Source organism: Ictidomys tridecemlineatus, chromosome 9 (genome assembly GCF_052094955.1).
Source record: "Ictidomys tridecemlineatus isolate mIctTri1 chromosome 9, mIctTri1.hap1, whole genome shotgun sequence".
Lineage (NCBI taxonomy): Eukaryota > Metazoa > Chordata > Mammalia > Rodentia > Sciuridae > Ictidomys > Ictidomys tridecemlineatus.
In genome coordinates, this window is record NC_135485.1 from 146,660,817 (window position 1) to 146,681,296 (window position 20,480).

Sequence of the window (20,480 nt, forward strand, 5' to 3'; positions counted from 1 at the left end):
GCATGGGGAAAGGAGATGTGAACTTGGGGCCCTTGCGAGGTCGGCTGTAGGTAAAGCCCTGGATGAGGCTTGTGGGTGGAGAGGAGCAAGCTACTGATTGTGTTCAGCGCTGGTCTGTCCTCCCCCATTTTGAGTTAGTTTACAGTTTCTCTTTTTTTTTTTTTTTTTTTTTTGCATTTTGGGGTGGTTGATCATTTATCAGCAGCCACATAAAACACACCTCTTCATACATATTTTTAATGGCTCCTTTCGGCCCCATCTTCACCCTCCTTGAGCTGTATGGATGCCTCCATTTCTTGGAGTTAGTCACTCTTTGTGGCTTCCCCCTTTGCACGCCACCAGTTTCAGCTTCCTGTACTCTACTAATCAACCAGAGTTCCATCTTGGGAAGTTTCACTGTCAGTTTTCATCAGATGTTGTATCCCCTTCCACTCTTTTTGACAGTCTTCATTCTTTTATTGACATGATAGTGGAATTTCAGGAAGAAAGGCTGTAAGCATATGTATACATGAATGTACCCTTTAAACAATGAGTTCAATACAATCTTCAATTGCAAAGCCAGATGTATTTGTGCCTCTAAATGTAATGCCATTTTTCTAAAGAGAAGCAAAATGTGCTTGCTATTCTTTACTTGCTACCTTTTTCTTCATAATTTATTTTTTATCTAGATGGTAACAGCAACTCCGACTAAGCCCCAGCATGATCAATTTCTCTCATCTTGCTATGTTTTTCATCACATATCTGAGTTTCTTAACGTAGATTCCACAGAAGCCTGGGAGTCTATAACATGTGGCTAGGGATGTGCAAGAGACATGAGTGAAAAATATGAACATTGATTTTTTTTTTCTTTTTTTTGTTTACTTTCTTTTAAAGCTTTTTATTTTGAAGTAATTTTAGATTTGCAGAAAACACAAACACAAACACACAAATAGTTCCTGTATACCTTTTACCCAGCTTAATGTTAAAATCTATCGCAAGTACAAGTATGAAAACCAGAAAATCAGAGCTGGGGCTGTAGCTCAGTGGCAGAGCAATTGCTGAGCCAGTTTCTCACTCTTATTTGGTATATATGTGACTCAACTATTAGTTTTGTAATAACATCACATTTTTTTAAAGGTATTTTGTGTATTGACAGCTTCGATATTATGGGTGATGGGGTTAAAGATTTACTTGTTGGGAGAGATGATGGAATGGTGGAAGTGTACAGCCTGGATAACACAGAGGAGCCTGTTCTGCGATTTGACCTGGTAGGTTGGTCCAGAGGATTCTCCATCTATGTGTTTATTCCTTGTCGGGTTTTATAGAGATGACTAAGGGCTGAATTTTATTAAGGAAAATAATATTAAAATCTTATGTTTGGGGCTGGGATTGTGGCTCAGTGATAGAGCGTTTGCCTCACACATATGAGGCCCTGGGTTCGATCCTCAGCACCACATTAAAAAAAAATAAATTAAAGGTATTATGTTCATTACAACTAAAAATATTTTAAAAATCTTATGTTTGGTCTGAAACATTTTGATGTTATCAAAATTTCTAGACTATTCGTTTGAATAATAGACTGTTGCTTCTAAACTGAATATTGAATTACTGTTTCTTTATACTTTTAAACCTTTATAAATTTCTCAAGTAGTAAATAGTTCACCTGATTTCTATAATGCATAGCAACACATTATATAGCAATTGCCTTTCTATGTTTGAGTTTCATGAATGAGAATATTGTTTTAAAATCCAGGAATAAACTGCACACCATTAGGGCAGTATCAGAAATATCCTTAAGCAGAGAGGAATAAGTAGCACTTTCGCTTGTAGATACTCAAGAGCCAGCTGTGAAAGAAATACTAGATAAGAGTAACTCGTTTACAAAATTTAAATGTAATTAAGTCTGTATATGCTGCTGAGGTATAGAATCACATAGAAAAGCATTCTGGCATGAACAGAATCATATTTTTCCATTTGTGTTTTAAGTATTTTAGATTTACTTGAAATGATATTTAAAAATAGGAAATTAAATATATTAACAGGGAATCATGAAGTGATTTGATAATGTGTACATTGTGTAATATTTAGTCAGATCAAACATTTCTACTCAAGCATTCTCGTTTCTTCATGGTGAAAACAGTCAAAATCCTTTCTCCTAGCTTTTTGAGTAATGTTCACCTGCCACCCTGCTGTGCAGGGGCACACCAAAACTGTGTGTGTGTGTTTGTGTGTGTGTGTGACCTGGGTTCCAAGACTTCCTTCTCCTGTTTACTGTAGCTTGTACGCACCAATCAGCCTTTGCCTCTCTGTCTCCTCCTACCTCCTACCCCTAGGAAGCGGTCCTCTTAACTTGTATGAGATCCACATTTTATGTCTCTCATACAAGTACGATCACTTGGTACTTGTCTTCCTGTGCTGATTTCCTGTAACGTGACGATTTCTAATTCTGTTTGCATGGTCTGAAGTACATTCCATGGTGTAAGTGGAATCTTTCGTTTTCGTGAGCTGGCGTATTAGACCATGTTTTTGTTCTTGTGTGAAATACCTGAGGCAGGCTTCCTTATAGGGAAAACAGGTTTAGTTCAGCTTGTGTTTCTGGAGGTCCAGTCTGCGGGCCTCATCTGTGAATGGCCTTCTTGCTGGTAGAGTCTCCTGTTGAGGCCTCAGGTCCCCTCTTGGATGTTTGTCCAAAACCTCAGCAGTGACAGCATTTATCTGCTCTGCCAGGTCTGGCACTAAGGCCTTACCCACTGTCCCTCCTATTTTCTAACAAGAGAGGTCCTGGCTTCAGAGCTTACTGTGAAAATGGAAAAAAAAAAATGGGAATATGCTTGATGTTAAGCCAGTCTTATTCTAGCAAAATGTAATATCAGTGGCAATGCATTTTTTAAAAAAATCAGAGTATAACTGCAAGACTTTTAAGTTACATGTGTTGTGTGTATTCACATGTGAATATATAACAGTTAAAAAATGATTGCTGCTTTCCAAATAGCTTTAACCAGTACTGACTTACAGTGCTGGTTGACTCACCTGGTGATTATTGTTGACAAGTTTGGGAAGTATTGCTTAAAAGATGATATTATTTACAAACTTCCAGAAGTACCATCTTTGTAACTATGTAAAATTGTGATGAAAAATCTAGATGCTAACTTAAAGATGTACAGGGAGATACATAGTTTTGTTCATCTAAAAACTCTCCTTTTAGAGAAAACAAAGAATTTGTGATCTAAAGTAGTTTTACTTTTGTAATTTATTTTTAAAAATATCCTTTCATTATGTAAATAAATTATGTTTTCTCATTAGATATTTATAGTGTTAGCCAAGTGTGAATCACCTTTTAAAGGGACTAGAGTCATTTTAATCTTCTTTTCCAAATTTAAAACTGTTGGAATTTTTTTGAGATTTGTTTAAGGTTTTGTGTTTCTAATCTCAGCATCTACACATAATAAATAGACACTCGGTAAATATGTGTTGAATGTCTGGAGACAGGATAATGAATTTTGGCAGCTTGATTTGACTGCCTTTGAAGTTTTCAGCTTATTAATAAAATGCTTGGTCTTGAATTTATTTTAGGCATTGTCTGAGAGTGTCACGTCCATCCAAGGTGGTTGTGTAGGGAAAGACGGTTATGATGAAATCGTGGTGTCCACCTACTCAGGTAAAGAACGGTGAAGAACCAGGGACCAAGGTCTAAATGCATGTTCTTTTGATGGCTACTTTTTTGAGAAGTATTATTAGTAAATCCTTCCTATAGAATTATATAGGGTTATTGGTTAAAGAATGAGGAGGTGGACTGAGGAGGCAGTAGTGGGGAAGCACTTGCCAGCCTGAGCCAGGGTCTGGGCTCCATCCCCAGTAAGTAAGCAAAGGAGGAGGAGCGGCCTTGTCCATTGGATTGATGAAGTGTTGACATTTGACTAACCCTTTTTAAGAGCACTTAGTATGTTTCTACTAGCTTTGAAAAGTAAGTGGCATTCTTTGTTAGAAGGGAGCTATTTAGAAATCTAGTTGGCTTTGGACTGTGTGCTTGTCTTGTAAAAACTTGTTTGCTTTTGAGCATTGAGTTTTGCATTCTTACCAATTTCATGAGAGTTTAAATCTCCTTAAAAGTGATTTTTGAAAAGTGATGCTTACTTGTCACTTTTTTGAATTTGCTATGATGTTCTGACTTACTCCATACTTGAAAACTAGAACTATTAAGAATAGAAAGACACCTTTAAGCATAGTATTATAGTATTTCAAGCAAAAACAGTATCACAAATTGCTTAAATACTTTTTTTTGGTCTGGATTCTTTCCAGCTTGGTTTTGTGTTTTGCTGTGTTCTGGAAGAACACAGCTGAGTTAGGTTGATGGTGGTGGACTAGGGGCTCACGCTGTCAGCACCTAGCAGCACTGACTGGTGCGTGACTGTTCTCATCTCTACAGGCTGGGTCACAGGTCTGACAACTGAGCCTGTTCATAAGGAAAGTGGACCAGGAGAAGAGCTCAAGATCAATCAGGAGATGCAGAGTAAAATTTCTTCTTTACGGTAACTTTTGAGTTGTGTGTTTCATTTCAAAGTGCTGATTGCTGCTTACCATTTACAGATAGATGCACTGCATTTTATTGGAAGGCATTGTGAAAAGTTCATTGGTTTGAGACAATAAGCAGGGAGTGTTGATGAATATCTTGGATTCAGAGCTCCACCTTTTCAGTGCATGATCCCATACTGACTCTTGGATAGAGAACTACGTGTTCCCATCTGTCAGAAATGGTGGCTGCAGTGTTTTGCCTACCTCACCGCCCAACAGACATCAGAAAGAAACCCAAATAAGCGTGTTGTTTTCTCCATTTCTCTTTATCTCCAACGTTCACTGTTGCTGTGCACATAACTTTGGCTCATGAGTTTTCTTACTGGAACTGAATGCTGCCTCCTGTAGGTACAGGGTTTGCTCTCATGGCCTGCTCACTTCAACGCTTCTGTAAGAAGGAACCGCAGACTGCAGGAGGCTGCTTCCCACGGTGAGGAAGTGGGAAGTGGCCAGTCATTGAATTTCAGCCACCTCCAGGGGAGGGAGGCCTGATCTGTATTTTGGTGAAGATCAGAGGCTACAGGAGCTTCTAAGGCAGGAAGGCCCCAAATTCCAACAGCACAGGCCAGTCCCCAGGGCCACCAGGAGAGCCGCCTCGTATGTTCACACAGACTGACCTGCCTGCCATGTTCATGCAGAATGCCAAGTTCATGCAGCGGGAGTGCTGGGTTCAGTGACTGCCTTGCATCCTCAGCACAGTACTTTTATTTATAGTCGAATCTTGCTTTTTCCTACTCCTCTGGGATGTAAGCTCCAGGTGCCAGGCTTATATTTGGTTCATTCAGCACCTGGAGCACTACTAGGTACAGAGAGGTAAATATGTGATATGCAGAGTAAATACTTCCTGGGTGAATGCATCTTTTCCTCCGTTCACCGCACACATCCTTTCCACACTTCTCCACGATCCTTTCGCCCTAAACCAGGTTGATCTGCCCATCACTGTTGACTCCATCTGCATGTGGCCTTTCCCTAGGCAGTGCCCGTGCCCGTCAGTCTCAGCGGGACCTGCTCTACTGTTTGGTAGAGCTGATGCTGGGCCACTAGCCCAAGATCATCCCTGTGGTCACCAAAATGTGAATACTCAGCAGCTGCTCTGTATTTTGTCTTCCTGCCCTAATCACACCGGAGGTGCATTTGGCTGGCGTTTCTTGTTATTAAGTCCAGAACATTTTCCTGCCATATTCCTTTTTCTTCTGCCTAGTCCTAGATGTAGCTGTAGCCATACTCCTGAGCTGGAGTTGACTGGTTGTAACCTACCTGGGTACTCACAACTCTTTATTCATGTTTCTGGTATGGAACTGAGTAGATGCTTTAATTTGGGGGTTAGGAATAAATGATGTGGAATCAATTGGTCAGTCAGAGAAACTAAAATTTTATTCCTACCGATGGTATAGTTCTAGCCCAACCAGTGAAAACCCCATTTTACAGAAGTAAATGTCTCGAAAATTTCATGCATTTCTAAGGACTTCAGATGTTTAAAGATGACAAAGTTGTATGTCCTTTTTTCTAGGAATGAGCTGGAACATCTGCAGTATAAGGTGCTACAGGAAAGAGAGAACTATCAGCAGTCTTCTCAGTCAAGCAAGGCAAAATCAGCAGCACCTCCATTTAGCATAAATGACAAGTTCACATTAAATAAAGATGATGCCAGCTACAGCCTCATCCTAGAGGTGCAGACCGCAATAGACAACGTCTTAATACAGGTCCGCAGCATGGCTGGGTTCTTGGTTTTATGACTGGATCTGTTTTGTACTCCAGTCGTATGCACTTATTATTATTGAGCACATTTAGTTTCAAATGGTAATTTTAAATGTTTATGGCTTCTTAATTTTCCATGAGGTAATCAGTTTGCTCGTAGGTTATTTGAAGTTATCTTTACTTTTGAGTTATCCTAAACTTAATAAACAAAAGATGGGTGAACTTCAGTTTCAAGAAGTGATAGAATAATAAGGATTTTCTTCTTTTACTATACTCTGGGAGAATCTCAACAGAGATGTGACCTAGAAAACTCTAGTATTTAATGCTCTTGTTATACCCTTTTAAAAATCTCCAAGTACTAAAATGATAATTTATAGTACAGCTTACTCATTAGCTCAGTGGTTTCTAGGTAGGTCAGTAGGCAAGACAGGTAATCTCAAAGGTGAGATTTAGGGATAATAGCTCTGTTCAATTGTTTAATAGTTTTATTTACTTTTAAGTTGGAAGATACTCAGGAAGTAGAAAAATATACTAGTAGGATGAATGGAAAATAAGAATAAGATGGAAAACCCATAAAAAGATGAGAAAATAATAAATTGGAGCAAGAAGACAAGGTTTAGGAAGATTTGGGAAGGGGTCGATTCTTAATAAATCTCACAGACAGAAAACTCCTCAGCCAGGCTGCTCTCGAGTTGCTACACTCAGCCTCAGGAGCACCGTCATATGACCCCAGCCCTTCTCTTAGCAACTGCTTCAGGGAGACCATAGCTTACCTTCGTCTTGTGTAACAGGTGAAGCTACAATGGATAAAAATGAGCCAGTGTAATCAGATGCCCCTGTGGTTACTTATAGCCATGGTAACATTTTTAGCACTGATGAAAATAGAAGATCATGCATTTGAGGGGATGGTAAGAGTTGATATTTTGTGATTCTGATAATCCAAATCAGAAAAACACAGGTGATTGTGAAATGACATTTATTCTTCATTAAATATTTTCCAGAGCTGTATGTGATCAAGTGTGAATTAAGAGAATTTATACTCTCACATTTAGAGATGAACATAATCTAGGACACAGGCGACCCTCAGAGAAAAGATGTTCTGTGTACTGTTTGTATATTTTCCCTCTGAGCCATTCTTTTACATGTTCACCACAGAGCGATGTCCCCATAGATCTGCTTGACGTGGATAAGAACTCTGCAGTTGTCAGCTTCAGCAGCTGCGACTCCGAGGTGAGTGACCTGCTAGCCCTTCTGCACTTTCTGATGTTCCCTGCCTCTGACCAGGTCCAAGGCCAGGTGGTAGTTGTCGCCTCCTCTGCAGCTGCTGGGCAGGCTCCTAACACTCCACAGATACGCGTCCCCAGCTCCAGGCTCCAGAGGCCAGGGGTCCCCAGCTGCTGGCCGTCAGTCTTGTCCCTGGCACTGCAGCTCTTGGCCTCCTGCTCCTCTTCTCTGCCTCCCACTGCAGATGCTGTGGCTGCCACCGGGAGCCTTCCTCCAGCATCAACCTGACTGCACCTTCCCTTTCCCAAAACCTTTTAAGGACCTTGTTTCTTGGTGGATGTGGATCTAGATTCCCCCTTCCTCAGTGTGGTATAGGAAACTCTTATGCCTCCAGCTCATCTCACCAGCCGCCACCACCCCCATGCACATAATTTCTGTTGAATTGAAGTTCTTAAGATGTCTTAATTGCTGTGGGTGCACACATCCTGTGCTGGGGCACTGTCTTCCTCTCCCTGAGCTTCCTGGCCGCCCCGCTTTTTCATCCAGCAGTCATTCAATGAACACATGCCGCACAGAGAGCCCGTGAAAGGTCACAGAGCTTTGACCTGCAGATACCACTTTCTGCTGCCTAGTGCTGGCTGAGAAGTCTCCACCAGCTGTGTCCTGAGGGAGGCCAGGGGAAGAGGCCTGGAGGGGTTGTGGGGAAGGCCAGCCCAAGCAGCACTAGGGTAGCAGTGGGTATGTTTTGAAAGGGAGGAATCAAAGAATGGGCAAAGAAAAAATCTCATAGCTATTTGAAGGAAATATTTTAGAATCTTCCTTCATGTTCCATAAGAAGGTTATAGCTTCTTAGAAAATTTATTTGGAGACTTGAAACATAAAAATAGGAGAAGCTAACATTCCTCTCCACACTCATTACCTATCCAAGCATGTGCCCCACCCCACCCCCTCCTGAACCTAGTCCCAGACAGTTTATCTCTTTAATCTGCATTATTTTATCCATAACTACTTCAGCACATAATGACATTTGTTTTTAATATTTGGTGTATTTATTTTTAAATAGATCTGTCCTTTCTGTTCACTGAGTTGAAATGATTTAAAATGAAAAGAGTTTTCTTTATTATATATTATTATATAATATTAATATATTATTTGTTAAAAATAGGAAAATAGCAGTAAATGAAAATTGTGTGTAAAATATTTCATATTGTTTTGTTGTTGCAATTTATGCACCTAGGTATCTTTTTCTATTTTTAATTGTTTAATTTCAAGTAATTACAATATTTGAAGAAACCATTTCAGTTTAATTCAGCAAACATGTACGTCAGGTACTGCGTTGTTTGCTGGAATCACAGAGACAATATTTTTCTCTTTTCACTGCAAGTATTTGTGAAAATCAAAGGCATTGGTCCACATGGCTTTTTAAAGTAAATGTTTGACATTTGCATTGTTGGATTTTTAGAATGAACTCTTGATGTTTACAGGTTTCATTGTAGGCTCAAAGTAGAAGGAGCATGAGCCTTAGGGTCTTAGAAAAATTTGAATTCATTTCATCCCTGACTAGTTTTGGAAAATTTCCCTAACCCCTTAGTGCCTGTTTCTTTATGGATGGTAAACATTTTTATTGATGATGTTTCTGTGGTTAAAAAGCTGAATTCATGGGGCTGGGGTTGTGGCTCAGCAGTAGAGCACTGGCCTAGCACGATTGAGGCCCTGGGTTCGATCCTCAGCACCACATATAAATAAATAAATAAAGGTGGTGTGTCAACTATAACTACAAATATGTATTAAAAACAAAAGCCTGAATTCATCATTTTCCCCAACTTTGGATTCTTTCCAGTCAAATGACAACTTTCTTCTCGCCACTTACCGCTGCCAAGCAAATACCACACGGCTGGAACTGAAGGTAAAAGTGTCCAATGTTGCCTTTACTCGGGTTTAAGCGGCTTCTCCTTGGCACATCTGCGCCTGAGGTCACCTTCCCCTTGGCACATCTGCGCCTGAGGTCACCTTCCCCTTGGCACATCTGCGCCTGAGGTCACCTTCCCCTTGGCACATCCGCGCCTAAGGTCATTCCTGTGGGTTGAACTTCTCCCTGCTTCAGCACCCTTCAGTTACCAGTTGTAAAGTTATTGATCGTAAAGTTCCTGGTAAATGGGATTTTTTTTCTGATTTCCCTTGTGGAAAGTCTCAGAGTATGTAAAAGTAAGGATCCACATCTTTATCACCAGCTTCGTGACAGTCCTGTCACTGGCCACCACAGGTCACTTGGAAGCAAATGCAGGACACTGGCAGTTTCCCCTGTGAATACTTTGTATATATGTCTAAAAGATGAATACTTTTTTAACAACAAAAATACTATCAGCAATTTTTAAATAAGTTTCTTAATATTATCACTTAGTGTTCAGATTCCACTGATTTTTGTGATCCAGTCGTGGTCTAAATGAATCTGATTCATGAGCATTTCCCTGATATTTTCTTGTTGTCTAAGTTTTACCCGTTGCATTCCAGCGATTTCATCTTAGTATCATCTATTTTAGAAAACACTTGTACAGGTTTTCCTTAGCAACTTAGAAACAGCCATCTTTGTGATTAAATATTGAGCATAGCAGACAAACTTATATTAGTTCTTTTGTGTTGGGAGGTTTCAAAATTTTTTAGTTTTGATACACCTATGATCTAAAATTGAAGGACTGTTATTTTTCCCCCTGGTGTTGCTAATATTTTGAAACTTGAAATATGCTTTTTCAAGAGAGATGCTGTTGTACCATACTTTTTTCACATCTGCTTAAGAAAATTTGAGTTAAATGTAATTTTTTCCCTGAACAATTCTTTTTAATCTTTGTAAGTATCCTTTTATACATAATTGGCTGTGGCTCAGAGGGACAGCACTCACCTAGCATGTGTGAGGCACTGGGTTTGATCCTCAGCACCACATAAAAATAAAATAAAGGTATTATGTCCACATACAACTAAAAAATAAATGTAAAAAAAAAGAAAAACTGAAAACTAGGATAAACTTATTTCTAGAAGATTTTACTCAAGCATATTGTATAAGTGATCATATTATGCTCCTATTATTGTATGTCATTAAGCAAGGCTGCACCAGTAAATTTGAAAGCCGATCTGAAAAATTTTCTAAAACTATATTCTTTTATACAATTGGACACAATAATTTTAAAGTTCAGAGGAAAAAATAAATGCCTGAAAAGAGCCAAGAAAATTATCAGAAGAAAAGTAGGTGGAATGTGCCTCAGCAAGAGAGGAAACGTGAACGTTGACCAAGCAGCTGGGCCGCAAGGAGCCTGCCCATCCCCCAGCTACGGGAGTGCCAAGGGGCTGTGTCCTGCTCCTTCCAGACCCCTGGGCACTGGGGAGAGCACTGCCTCTAGGGCGCTGGCCAGGGTGGGGTGGGGATGCTGGGCAGAGCATAGCGCCTCCCAGTGTAGACAAACAAGCTCTGTAGCAGACAAGGGTCTAGAAAGAGAGCCTGCACACATTTGCGGGAACTTAATGTGTGACATCTCTATTTAGGGAAAAATCAGATTGCCATTTCTATTTAAAAATTGGTATTGGCTTAACTGGCATTCATCTGAAAGAAAAGTATGTGGATTTGGGGGTTATTTTTCTTTTTTTTTTTTTGTGATGCTGGGGATTGAACTCAGGGCCTTGTCCAAGCTGGGCAAATGCTCCACCACTGAGCTACACCCGCAGCTCCTGGTGAATTTGTATCTTTTGCCGTGTGACAAATTAAGATGAGTTAAGTACTTAAAGAAGAAAACTGTCTTCCAGACACCAGGTAATCATTAATGAAAATAAAAGCAATCTGTGTTACTAGAGAAGATCACTGAATAAAGAAAATAGGCAAGGAGTAAAGATGGGCAGTTCTCAAAAGAGAGAAGCAAAAGAGCTAACAAAAGAGTTCTGCTGCGTTATTGGGAAATTAAACCAACATAGTAAAAATGTGGCTTCTGCTCCTCTAACAGGTAAAAAGTATTAAAATATCAAAAACATATCTCTAGGTGACAGGGATGAGTAAAAGGTCATGATCAGTCATGGTTGGTGGACATATACATTTTCATAGCCATTTTGAAAACAAGTGATAGGGCTCCTCGGGAGGATCTTTTAGAGCACCCAGATGACTGTGTGCTTAGCTGCAGCCTGGCTTAGAGAGGAGCGAGGTGGAACTGAGGGGAGTGCTCCGTGTTGATGGTGGGTTGCGTGGCGGCTGGAAGTCCTGCCTCAGCTGTCTGAGCAAGAAGCACTTAGTCCCTTTGTGTCTGGGTGTATCTTAACTATAATGCTACGGGAGAAGATCCAAAAAGAGACACCCCTGGAGGGCCCGCATTAGGCAAGGTGGGAGAGGGGGAGCGCACTGTAGGGGAAGGAAGGGTGGGGAGAATTGTTTGTTACAGTCATTATTAAAAATACAATTCTCATATAAAATTGTTATATTTATTATTAAAGTTCATTTTATTAAGGAGAAAGTTGTGCTGCTGCTGGAAACTTACCCTTTAAAAGTAAACCCCAAATTGGATTTATAAGGCCTGTTTTCTTTCTGAAAATTTACTCATTGTCTTTCTTATCCTTTTTATCTTTTATCTGTGCCCATTTGCAAAAAACATCTTACTTTAGACTTCATTTATCTTTCTCACTTAGGCAAAACATTTGTTTATTTTTTTTCACATGCTACAAAAAGCATGAGATAAACGTCAGTTGTTAGATTAGAGAATTACCTTGCAGGACCAGCAAGACCTGTGGTCTGCCCTGAGTCGGGACGGGAAGCTGGGGCAGGTGCCGCAGTCTGGCTGGACACAATTCAGGAGCCACTTGTCAAAAGAAACTAACTTTATTTTTAGAACTACACACGCCAAACAAAACAGCTCCTCAGGAAAAAACCCTCAGAGCCCAACTACCACCACCAGCTTCCCACAAGCCTCTCACACCAACACAAGCCTCCCCACCTCCCAATATCCTCCTGCTCTTGAGGCCGATTGGCTGGGTCGTGTGGGCGGAGCCAAAGAAGTCCCCCAATGAGCAGCTCTGTGGTCTGAAAGGGCAGGGAAACAGCCCAAAGAGCATCACCGCAGAGGAGCCAATCAGCTAGATGTTGCTGGGGCCGCTGTGTGCCAGTCATCAGCCGGCAGCTGGAAGTTTGCTGAGAGCTGGAAGTTTCCTGGGGCCCCTTTGGCTGTGGCTCTCAATAGGCAGGAGCCAGGAGCCGTCAGCCTCAGCACCCCTCTTCAGGCAGGCCTTACAACTTAGGGAGTCATTTTATGTTAGGAGTTCTGAGTTCTTGGGGCATCTGGGAAACATGTTCACAATGGCCTGAGAGAATTTCATTCAAGTGCTAGTTTAATATGTATTTCTCTGCTTTTAGAGACAATCAAGAATTAGGCTTTTGGGAAGATTTCTTTCTGTCAGTAAGATTTTGTAACAGCAACAGTATGGTATAATCCCCATTCCTGAGAAAGTGTTGTGTCCCGTGAGTTATAGTTATTTTGAAAACTCATTGATCTGTTCAACAAAAATGTCTAGATTTTAAGTACTTTTCTTATGAACCTTGTAGAACATGCTCACACCTCTTTTTAGATACAACAGAATTGTATGTGGGAGTGTGGGTCTTGTCCTGGAGTGGTGAAGGGCTGGGAAGAGTGGACAGGCCAGCTGGAGTGTGTGGTGGGCAAACCCACAGGTCGACTTTGCCCCGACTGCCAGGGTTGGTTTTATTCTACTGCCCTGTCGTGGGGAAGAAAGTCATGGCCTAGTAAAATGTCAGAGGAGTTAGGCAACCTGATAACTTGGTGAACGTAACAGAGGTTGTCATGCTGCTCATGGTGGCTTTTTCTTTCCTCTCTTGCGGGGCCTCAGATCCGCTCCATCGAAGGCCAGTATGGCACACTTCAAGCCTATGTGACTCCAAGAATCCAGCCCAAAACCTGCCAGGTGCGCCAGTACCACATCAAGCCCCTCTCTCTCCATCAGAGGACGCACTGCATTGACCACAGCAGGTGGGCAGAGGAGGGGCAGCCGGCTTTTCAGTTACTTACGCTGCTCAGATCAATTTGCTTTTTCTTTCTTTTTTCGTAATCTATTTTTAAGTTGCAGATGGACAGAATACCTTTATTTTATTTATTTTTATGTAGTGCTGAGGACTGAACCCAGGGCTCACACATGAAACACGAGCACTCTACCACTAAGCCACAACCCAGCCCTATTTTGTTCCTGTAGTGTATATTCTGGTAGCTTTTTCTCCATTTAAAAATTAACTTGTGGTTTAATAGTTAGGCATGGGTTTAATATTCCTAATAAACATAAGATTTTTGCTCTTATTTTCGAAGCTGTTTGAATTGAATTTTCTTGTCCACCCCTTTCCTGCCAACCTAAGATGACTAGGGTAACAGTTCTCTCAAACACCTACTGTAAACACATCCCATTTAGCGGCTCTGTGTGAGCAGGGCGCTGCTGCTTAGCCTCACACATTGCATTTCCTTCTCTTGGCTTCAGGGAATACAGGTAGAGACAGCAGAGAGCATGGTGCCCATTGTTTCTGATTTCCAGGGAGAGCACCTTCCTGTGAGTAGATTTTCAGGACAGGAGAACTTGATCTTGAATGACAGAGAAGAATGGACAGAACTTGATCTTGAATGGACAGTCACCGAAGGCTTTCTCAGTGCCGTGTAGTCTATGTGTGCTTATGTCTTGTCACTTACCTTATAGCACCGGGTCTCCACTTTACAGATGAGAGATGGAGGCCTGGAAAAGTCTGTAGCTTCTGATGAAGAGCAAGAGCTGAGATTTGAGGCCAAATTCCAAGTTATTTCTATTGCAGCTTCTAACTTAAAAAGTGATTTAAATAAAATAAGAAGGAAATTTCTTAAGGAAGGCTTGTGGGAAACAAAGAAAATAGATGTTTGGGGACATCTTCCTGCTTGAAGTTGAGGTCAACTCGAGTGGGGGCAGCAGGGTATGCTAGAAGGAAGAGCAAACTGGGACAGAGACTTGGATCACAGTGTGTCCCCATGTGGCTTCAGAAAGAGAATTTCTCTAGATTTCAGACTTTTCATCTGCAAACGAGAGAACTGGTTTGGATGATCTTAAAGATCTGGCTGGCTCTTCCTTTCCTTAGTTCTGCATCCTGTGAAGTTCCTTCTGAACTTTTCCTTCCATATGCTCTGTGTTTTCTCACCCTTTGTGGTTTCCCACTTGGCTTATTTTAAGCTTTGTGATTAATTTTCAGACCCTTGTTACTTTTTTGTGCTGTTGCATGATAGGAAATGTTCCCACATCCCTGTAAGGCCGAAGGCGTCGTTCTCTAACTTGCCTGGTGGCACACAGGGAGACCTGGCTTTCCCACCCTGCCTGTCTTACTTGAAAGCCCAGTTCCTTCCTTCATAGTAGGCTGATTCTTTCCCTAGGGAGATTCAGATGTGTCTTCAGTTTATATATATAGTAGAAACACTAGATGAACTTTTTAATAGTGAGATTGACCTGGTAGACTTTTTTTTTTTTTTTTTTTTTTTTTGGTGAAGCTTAGTGTAATGAAAGGGCTATTTGCATGTCCTGACTGAATATTAAAACATCAGCACAGGTTCAGGTATAGACCTAAAATCCAAATGTATGTCTGTGTAACGTGTGATGTTAAGAAGACCTGTGTTTTCAAGGTACTTGTTGGGGTACAGTTGGAGGCCCTGCTGGGCCTGTGCCTGTGAGGCTGTGACATGCCACTCCTGTGTGCATTTACCTTGCAGACCCATGAATACCCTGACGCTGACAGGCCAGTTCAGCTTCGCTGAGGTCCACTCCTGGGTGGTGTTCTGCCTGCCTGAGGTTCCGGAGAAGCCCCCAGCAGGAGAGTGCGTGACCTTTCACTTCCAGAACACCTTCCTGGACACCCAGCTGGAGAGTGTCTACAGGTGCGTCACACCTGCTGGGGTCATAGGCCGTGTCCGGTTTCTATTTTTTAAGGCAGGAGTAATTTACAAGTCACAGGATCAGAAACATGCGCGTTGAAGTGACTCTATTGGACAGCAAATAGGGTCAGTGAGGTTGGGAGAGTGATTAGGAAAGAAGGGTATGCACAGATCAATACCTTTTCTAAATTCCCAACAGGAACAAGCATCATTTAGAAATAGTTTAAAAGGCTCTTTCGGAGGAGGAGTAGTAATGATGACAGAATGTCCACAAGAAACCTGCAGGGATATTTTTAGATCGCACACGGAGAACTTGGATGAAGAAAGAAGGTGTGCTGTGGTCACCCACAGGAGGATGTGGCCAAACGGTCCTTCCCATCCCATTCCAGCTGGATTTCATTCCATGGGAACAGAAAAGGCCTTGGCTTTGGGCCGCCAGCTGTGGCCTGCTGGGCTGCTGCCCTCGTGGCTCCTCTGCCGCAGCTGTGCCCTGTCCCTTCCGGGGCTTCTCCCCACCCTTCTCTACACTGGGGGGGCTGGACTCCGGCCTCCCCTCCTGCCTCTGAGTGTGCCTGTTTCTCGGGCGAAGCCAGCCTGTCTGCCCTTTGATCCCAGAGTCTTCACGTGCCCACTCTTCCACTCGTTTTTGTGGGTCTCACTTCGTGGGCTGGGGGCCAGGGCTCTCTCTTCCCTGCCCTGAAGAGCGGGGTCCCCACCACTGCCTGGCCCTTCTCCTGGGAACCAGCCTTTCTAGTCCACCCTGTGGAGGTGGCCTCGCTGCTCACCCCATACACATGCAGGATCCTGATGAGCGGGCTGCCTTGGCTCTCTACCCTTCTCTGTTTGACATTCGTTCCTCAACAGTCCGACTCCCTCTACCCTCGAGGCTCAGTCCAACAGCTACTTTTCTGAGGACTTCCTTGATTATTTTCTGTTTCCATAGCATTTTTTTTTCTTTGTGATACTGGGAATTGGACCCCAGGCCTAGTGCATGCTGGACAGGGTCTCCCCCGCCCCAGTATTTTATTCTTACCTGTCTTTAAGATGTATTGTTGTTTAACTGAAGTGTATTTTTTGTGTAAGCTTGTCTAAGTTCCACAATATCCTCAGGGGTATTTTTAATTATCTCTGTTAATAGCCTCCCAGCACCTAACATGTGGCTTTGGATACAGTAGGTGCTTAATAAATGTTTTTCAAGTTCCTGAATAAGATGCCTGTATTTGGAGGTAGTGTAGAAGATTTGGAGGCAGGCATAATGAGGTTCAGCTTCTATATTCATCTGTTGTATTAACCCTCTGAGTTTCAGTTTTCTCTTCTGGGAATGGAAATAGTAGCACTTACCTTATAGAATTGCATGACAGTTAAGAGGATAAAGCACGTAAGTCGCTCCTCGGTGCCTGGCACTGGGGATTTACATTCATCCCCTGTTGGGCTGGGAGACAGGTGGGAGTGCCTGTGATTTCTATAGCACAGTTGGGATCAGAATGTAAAGGTGTATTGTTCATCTTTCTGGAAAAAACAAATTGCATTTGCCTACAAGTAGTCTGTACGGATGATCTATGTGGACGAAGGCCAGAGGAGGAGACCTCATGAGATATGTGAAAGATGGCATGTATTCATTAGCAAGCTCTGGTCATCACAGTGAGGGACCAAATGCAAAAGTCTCCAGTAACTGTCTTGGGCACAGCTTGACCCGTGGCTTAGGTGATGCCATCAAGATGTGACCCTTGTCCATCCTTCAGTCTGCTTGGCCACTGCCTCCCACCAGTGCCAGTGACCACACTCCCGGGCTGGAGTGTCGTCGTACAGTCTTGAACCCTTTGGTGGGGCGTGGGCCGTGTTGCCAGGTGCTTCCTCCTGGCACCTCAGAAGCAGATGGAGGCAGAGCCACTGAAATTGTGTGGAGGGGGCAAGAGACGGCACAAGTTTCTGAGAGGAAACTGAGGGTCCCGTGGCGAGCAGGGCGGTGGATGCCGGGCCTGGGTAAACAGCAGAGTGACTCTTGCAGGTTTGATGTCAGATTTCTTTTAAGGATGAAGCATATAGTCATGTTGTCATTTGTGTGATTACATCAAAGAAAACAGTTGCCTGTGTATGTAAGTAGGCGATTCTAAGTGCATTTTATATATGAGGCAGCTGTTGGAAGTGCTGATGACACAGAACAAAAGTAGTTTTAAATGAAGTGCTTAGATACATTGTATCTTAAAGAGGCGTATGTCCAGCATGCTTAGCTTTATGAGTGTGTTCAGAGCTGACTCAACAGAGAGAGCATGATTCCATGTGTGGGTATGCTTTATATTAACACTGTCAAGACACCTAAAATCAGATAGAATGTAAACAGTTAACTACTAGTCACGGGATGTGTGTGGATGTGTATTGACAAAGCTATTCCCGTGTGCAGCTTTCTTCTTTCTTTTTTTGTGGTACTGGTGATTGCACATACTAAGGCAGCACCCCACCCCTGAGCTACGTCCCCAGCCCTCTTCTACAGCTTGTCTTTTAAAAATGTATTAATTTTATAGAAAAGGAGAAGGAGTTTTTAAATCTGACAACATTTCTACAATATCCATCCTAAAAGATGTGCTTTCTAAAGAAGCTACAAAAAGGAAAATTAACCTCAACATATCATACGGTAAAAAAAAAAAAATCTTTCTGATTTTGTGTAGTTGTCTTACAATGATAATGTTTCTGATGAAAATAACTTACCTGATTGTGCCTGGCAACTTCTTGCAGAGATAAATGAAGTATCCGTCAGACACACTTTAATGCTGATCCACCCAAAGCTGGAATACCAGCTCCTCCTGGCCAAGAAGGTGCAGCTGATCGATGCTCTGAAGGTACGTGTGTTGTGCCACTGTTTTAAAAGTAGGATTTCTGGAGTCAGAAACACTTCAGTGTCCTGTTGGCTGAATTTGAACACCAAGGTGCTTCTGTTTTTGATTTTAAATAAGGAATTGCAAGTTCATGAAGGAAACACAAACTTCCTGATACCAGAGTACCGCTGTATCCTAGAGGAAGCTGACCACCTACAGGAAGAATACAAGAAGCAGCCTGCACACCTCGAAAGGCTCTACGGTTAGTGCCCTCTTCTAGAATACCTGGTCTATACCTGGCTGGTACAGTTAGTGCTCTCTTCTAGAATACCTGGCCAATACCTGGCCGGTACAATTAGTGCCCTCTTCTAGAATACCTGGCCAATACCTGGCCGGTACGGTTAGTGCCCTCTTCCAGAATACCTGGCCAATACCTGGCTGTGTACAGTTAGTGCCCTCTTCTAGAATACCTGGCCAATACCTGGCCGGACAGTTAGTGCCCTCTTCTAGAATACCTGGCCAGTACAGTTAGTGCCCTCTTCTAGAATACCTGGCTGGTACAGTTAGTGCCCTCTTCTAGAATACCTGGCCAGTAGAGTTAGTGCCCTCTTCTAGAATACCTGGCCAGGTTTCTTTGCCACTGGCCATTTGCCAGGTGGGAAGAACAGGCGAAAGATGATAGAGGCCCTTCGCCAGTGACAGCAGCATTGCACAGAACACTTCTGTATCTTGTCAGCTAGTTTTAAATCGTATTTTTACTTGAAAAATCCTAGTAAAAATTCTTAAGTGAAATTATACTGTGATGAAGGACCATGGTGTAAAATGAACCTAACTCATGGAGCACAGCATGATAGATTCTTCTCACAAATACTGCCAGGTTTTACTGCTACTATAAAATATTTTTAAATGCAGCTTTTATTATTTTTAGGCAAAATTGAGTAAGGGACATTTATATCTGTGTCAGTTTACAGTTTAAGCTTATTTTTCTTTGGTGGTGAGAAACTGGTTGTTTCACAGATCTACTGAAAGAAGGAAGAGCAGGTGGAGGAGAGGGGCAGGGAGGGAGGGAGGGAGGGTGCGGTCCCTGAGCCCAGCAGCGATGTGGGGTGGGCCTTTACCCAGTGCTCGGCCGCTTTTCTTACTTTGAGACTGAAGGGTTTGTTGTCTCATTCCCAGTTAGTGGCATAGCCTACTGTGGAACCTCTTCACCCCAAATGCATGCTTCTGTGCTGTGTTGAGTCTCCGCAGTCACTGGAGAGCCAGCTGATTCCAGCCCATGTTGATCCCGGAGCCTGCCTTGCCTGAATTGATGATGTGCCAGAGACTTTCTCACAGACAGTTATATATACACGTGTATATACAAGTATATATATGTGTGTATACATGAGAAAAAAAATTTTTGAGACAGGGTCTTACTAAGTTACTGAGGCTGCCCTCAAACTTGGGATCCTCCTGCCTCAGCCTCCTTAATCACTGGGAATACAGGTGTCCACCAGCACACCTACTTAATATAAAATATTTTAATGTTTCGTACAGGGTAGGCACAGGATCTCTTTTATCCTTAAGATAACGTATGTTATTAGTACAGATCTACCATCTCTTATCAGTGACTTCAAAATCTAGAAATTAAAACCAAAGTCTTTTTGCATAAATTGTTTGACAATAAATCTCACTTAATCTGAATAAGTTAATGACAAAACCTGATTTAAATGGATATGACTTTATTTCTGATCTTACTGTTCTTAGTGTAAATATTCATCCATGTGTTATTTGGCAGAAGTAGTATCATATTGTGAGTTGTTGCCACTAAGGCCCCTTGGATTAATTCCATTTAGCCCATTAAGGATATTCCTTAAGTGTGAAAAATTCTGAAATACATCAGGGTTTTGGATAAAGGATTGGTAGCATGAATTATTCCTATTTTATATCTTTAAAAATTAAAAGGTGAGATAATTTTTCCAGATCTTTGAACCCAAGACTCTTGGCCTGGAGGTCAGCATGTAGGTACAGTATTTTAATTCAGATAAGGCTGCTAAGAATAGAATCTGCTGGGTGGGAAAAATAATCACTTCTGATGTTATCTATGCCAATAGCATTTCAAAGATGGTCAGCAATTGATTGAACTGAATTAATAGCTCAAAACCAATTAAGAAGGTTATTAGCTTACTATGTATATCTGGACACTTGCTATAAAATCACCACAAAATAATGTTTAAAGCATCAACCTTTTTAGGTTTATGTATGTTAAATGATGGAATTTCAGAAATGATTATCAGGCAAT

The 20,480-nt window shown here is 41.9% G+C and overlaps 1 protein-coding gene across 4 annotated transcripts in view; it reads left to right on the forward strand.

The window, feature by feature from the left end:
- Bbs7 (Bardet-Biedl syndrome 7) overlaps positions 1–20,480 on the forward strand; it is a 38,056-nt gene that overhangs the window by 16,261 nt on the left and 1,315 nt on the right. For 3 of the 4 annotated variants that reach the window (XM_078022160.1, XM_078022164.1, XM_078022162.1), the window contains 11 exons: positions 1,117–1,247; positions 3,553–3,637; positions 4,406–4,508; positions 6,062–6,254; positions 7,405–7,479; positions 9,314–9,379; positions 13,345–13,484; positions 15,225–15,389; positions 17,909–18,018; positions 18,120–18,223; positions 18,338–18,461. In XM_078022160.1, the coding sequence (XP_077878286.1) occupies positions 1,117–1,247; positions 3,553–3,637; positions 4,406–4,508; positions 6,062–6,254; positions 7,405–7,479; positions 9,314–9,379; positions 13,345–13,484; positions 15,225–15,389; positions 17,909–18,018; positions 18,120–18,223; positions 18,338–18,461 (1,296 nt within the window). The remainder of the gene's footprint in view (positions 1–1,116; positions 1,248–3,552; positions 3,638–4,405; positions 4,509–6,061; positions 6,255–7,404; positions 7,480–9,313; positions 9,380–13,344; positions 13,485–15,224; positions 15,390–17,908; positions 18,019–18,119; positions 18,224–18,337; positions 18,462–20,480) is intronic. The other variant, XM_078022163.1, reaches the window with a different exon arrangement.